Consider the following 4,393-nt stretch of genomic DNA (forward strand, 5'->3'; position numbering starts at 1 on the left):
TATTTTATTTTCTATTTTATTTTATCTTTCACTTTGTTTATGTACTTTCTTTATACTCAATTTCCTGTTTCTGACTATTACTGGCTAACAGTGCTTGAAAAATTTCTTTATTATGTGATGATTTCAGAATCAGAAGAAAGGATTGTTGTGAAAATTTTTATTGATGTATGTAAGTCTGATCATGTCTGGTCTGGATGCACCTGCATAACTTTCCTGTGTGAAAGAAGCTCTCATGCTCACAGATTTACTGTGTTTCCACATCCAAGGACACAGAGAGGAGTTGAGTTAGATAGGAACTGGATCGTACCATTGGCTGTACTCCTCTGAAGATTACTCCCACTTTCTCTGTTAACCCAGAATGTATAAAAGTTTAGTGTGTTCTTTTTTTCATTGCTCTGTTTCCTGACTGCGTTGGGGGAGAGAGACATTCAAACGCTCATGCCTTTGAATAAATAACTTAAAGACAAATGATGCATCATTTGTCTTCATAAGTGGTGTGCTCACTTAATTGATAATTATTAATATCCATTACAATATCCATACCACCCCTGTGTAATTTAAACAAGCTGTGATGAATTTATTATATAAGATCCTTCCTAATGTTTCCTTTAGACTGAATAATTTCAATTACTGCCTTTGAATCTGTGCACACCACCACCTTATCTGGTCTGACCTCCTCCACCCACTGCAAACTGATAATGACAGCAATCATCTCTGCTATGAAAACCGAAATGTTATCTGAAAGCCGTTTAGAAATGTAGATTTGAAACTCTGGTATTTATATCCCTATTCCTACACTCCCTGTTTTGTTCTTTGAGCCATCCATGTAAATCTCTTATGAGACATGTACTGTAAATTATAATATGTCTAATGTATAGACTTGTTTTCACTCCTAATTTCCATTCTTTCTTCTTTTCAATTAGATTCATGTCTACTTTTATCTTTGAATATAGCTAAAAAAAATTGTACTAACTGGATTACTCTGAGAGTATATTTTACTATCTACTTCATCTTCTTTAGCTCATTGATTTCCTTTCCACCCAAACACATTCCTTTGAAACTTAGAGTATTCCCAGAAATTCTGTTCTATCCACAGCTTTGATTTGACTCACATAATAAACACGTTCTGTCAGGAGTTTTCCCCCAGTTCCTAAAAACAGCAACAACAAAAAAGCTGGGGGCGGGTGTTTACCTGAATTACTTAAACCTGGCTTGACATAGTCACACCTCCTGAGCCTGGTTTGGATCAAGGAGTTTAGCAAATCTAAAAAATTATTATTGATAAGCACTAAAATTACAGCTTCTGTTCTTTTAGCTTCATGCATCCAAAAAAAAACAATTAAACATGAGAAATCTAGGATTGAATCATGTCCAAAGTCACAGTTCAATTCAGTTTTATTTACAAAGCACAACGTCAATTCTATCATATCATCCAGAAAATTTGGTTAAAGGTTTTCTATCTAACGAAATCCAGCAGATTTCATGGAGTCTTTGACTTGATCCTAGAATGATCCATAGAAATGTCCACCTGTAGTTTCACTGACTGGGATCTTAACATCAGAGGCGATGCTAGAGTCCATATTATTACGTAAACTACAATTTTAAGTCTGCTCTCATCTTGATTACTAACATGGCTGTATTTACAAAAACCTAAGAGTCACTCAGACTGGAGGTTCTTCACCCACAGGTTCATTATTCATGGAGCTTCATCTGGTTCTGGTTCTAGTTCTGATTCTGTTTCTGATTCTGGTTCTGATTCATCAGAGCAACAATCATCCTGATTAACAGATGATCAGAGGAGCAGAGTTTTCACCTCCATCATTTAGACAGGGACTGAAGTATGGGTAGAGCTTCTCAGTGAAGCAGCAGCCAGTAAAGGAGTAGATCAAAGCTGCAGCATCTACATCATAAAAGGAGACCAGACCCTCCTCATAATCCACAAACACCCCCACCTTCTCAGGACCAGGCTGGACATGGAGACGGACTGGAGGTTCAGCATTAGCTTCGTACTCATTTCCATTTCTCAACCAAACAGTCCAGAAACCATTCTGGGGACTCAGAGTGATTATTCCCTTCCTGTCAACAGACTCTCTGGCCACTCCTAAATCCCACTTAGTCTTTCCTTTAACCTGAACCTCAAAGTAAAATCTGCCTGAAGAGAAACTCTGATGTCCTAAAACATTAATATACTGAGAAAACCTCTCTGGGTTGTCTGGAAGATTCTTCCTCACGTCTCCATATTTCATCTGTTTTCCATCATCAGACAGAATGAGGTCAGGATGAGCTGTATCAGGATCCAGAGTCACATCCACTGCATACTGCTGGACCCTCTTCAGCTCCAACATCTTCTTCATCTCCTCCAGCAGCTGAGCAGCAGCTCTCACCACAGTCCCCTCATATGATGGAGGATGAACTCTGATCTCTGTCCAGTTCTTGGTGGGTGGAGCAGTTTTCAGGGAGGAGAAGCTTTGGAGGAGGTGGAGGTGGTCTTCAGACTGTGAGAGCTGCTTCACCTCAGAGCTCCTCTTCATAAACTCAGAGATTTCCTGCTCCAGATTTTTAATGAAGTCTTCAGCCTGTTTCTCTGCAGTTTTCTGTTTGTCTTGGATCTCCTTGATGAGCTCCTTCAGGCCTCTCTCAGCAGCCTCCTTCAGAGCAGTGAAGACCTGAACACCTTCTGCTTTCTCTCTGTCTGCAGCATCTTTACTGATCTTCACCGACTCTTTGATCTCCTGGATCTTCACTCGTCTGCTCTGGATCATCTTCTGAACTTTAGCCTCGGTCTTCTTCAGCTCTGCCTTCTTTCCTTCAGATTCTTCTCTCAGAGGAACAAACTCATGGTTCTTGTGGTCTAGAACAGGACAGAGCGAGCAGACACATGTCTGGTCGGTCCTACAGAACAGCTCCAGATGTTTATCGTGCTGCAGACACATCCTGTCCTCCAGGTTCTCCACAGGCTCCATCAGCTGATGTTTCTTCAGACGTGGAGTGGTCAGATGAGGCTCCAGGTGAGTCTGACAGTAGGAGAGCAGACACACCAGGCAGGACTTCAGGGCCTTCAGCTTGGTTCCAGTGCAGACGTCACAGGGAACTTCTCCTGGTTTGGCAGCTGAGCTGCTGCTGCTGCTGGCTTCCTGCTGAGCTTCATGTCTGAACTGAGCAACCATCTCTTTGATCAAGGTGTTGACTCTCAGCTGAGGTCTAGAGGTGAAAATCTCTTTGCACAGGGGACACTTGTAGGGAACATTAGCCTCCCAATAGTGAGTGATGCAGGCTTTGCAGAAGTTGTGTCCACATGGTGTGGTGACTGGATCAGTGAACACATCCAGACAGATGGAGCACAGAAACTGATTCTCAGACCGCAGGTTGCTGCCAGAAGACATTTCTGAACTCTGAGGACAGATCATGGAAAACAGTTTGTTTAAAATTGTTAAATGTTGTGGTTCTTCATCACTCTTTACATTTTTCTGAGTCCAGAAGAAAAGTTCTCAGCTTCCTAGTTGTTGTTAAAGTTGTTAGTAGAAAGTCAGTAAATGTGTTTCCTGCTGAACTCACAAGTATCAGAGTCTGTAGTTGAGAAGAAACAGATGGACTTAGTTGGTCTTCAGTAGAAAACAGGAAGGTTTCTCTCGATGGCAGCTCAGGCTGTACTCTGAGAAACTTTCACTTTCATTTCTTGAAAGTGACGTTTTGACTCAGGACTGATTCACAGAATCACAGGAAGAGAGTCTTTTCCTGAGAGCTGATCATGTGCTGCCCTCTGCTGGACAAAAACACAACCTCACATGGAGGTTTAAGTCTTTCACATAACGACTTTAATCAAAAGGCCTGAATATGCACTAATTTACAAATTCAATTGCAGAAAAAGTATATTTTTACCTCTAAGATCAACTGACATTAAATCTCAAAATGTTAATATAGCAGAAATATCCTCCATTTTTTATACCTGCGTATACGTGGGCTGTGAGAGAGCTGCTACTCTGAATGGGAAAATAATAGTATTTGTGAAATATGCACTGAATTAAGTTTCTGCATATACACCACACAGACACTTTACCAGATGGTGGCCTGAAATGTTTACATGTCAAGACGACTGTGTACTTCCTTTATGGTCACTTGACCATAGCTATGACTGTTAAGATAACTGTTAAATGTAAACGTACCAAAGAGAACCTGATGTCTGGTACCAGAGATCTCATCAAGACTGTCAGAAAGTTTCATGCCATCAAGAATGATTCATGAAGATGTAAACAACTACTGAGAATCTCCATATATATCCGTGTCTTGCATGTCATTCTATGACATATTGTGTTTCTGCTGGTGTGTGTGAGACTTTTTATGTGCTAAAGAAATCTCTCCAGTCAGCTGGAGAACCTCTGAAATCTTGTTCCTG

The 4,393-nt window shown here is 40.7% G+C and overlaps 1 protein-coding gene across 1 annotated transcript; it reads right to left on the bottom strand.

The window, feature by feature from the left end:
* Positions 1-1,455: 1,455 nt before the first annotated feature.
* LOC118556858 (E3 ubiquitin-protein ligase TRIM21-like) lies at positions 1,456-3,634 on the bottom strand. Its single transcript, XM_036125384.1, has 2 exons — positions 3,556-3,634; positions 1,456-3,392 (listed from the first exon to the last, which is right to left on the bottom strand). Exon 2 carries the CDS (start codon positions 3,381-3,383, stop codon positions 1,782-1,784), a length of 1,602 nt encoding a protein of 533 aa, XP_035981277.1. The 5' UTR covers positions 3,384-3,392; positions 3,556-3,634; the 3' UTR covers positions 1,456-1,781.
* Between the last annotated feature and the right edge of the window lie 759 nt (positions 3,635-4,393).

Source organism: Fundulus heteroclitus, chromosome 21, assembly GCF_011125445.2.
Source record: "Fundulus heteroclitus isolate FHET01 chromosome 21, MU-UCD_Fhet_4.1, whole genome shotgun sequence".
In the NCBI taxonomy this organism is placed as follows: domain Eukaryota; kingdom Metazoa; phylum Chordata; class Actinopteri; order Cyprinodontiformes; family Fundulidae; genus Fundulus; species Fundulus heteroclitus.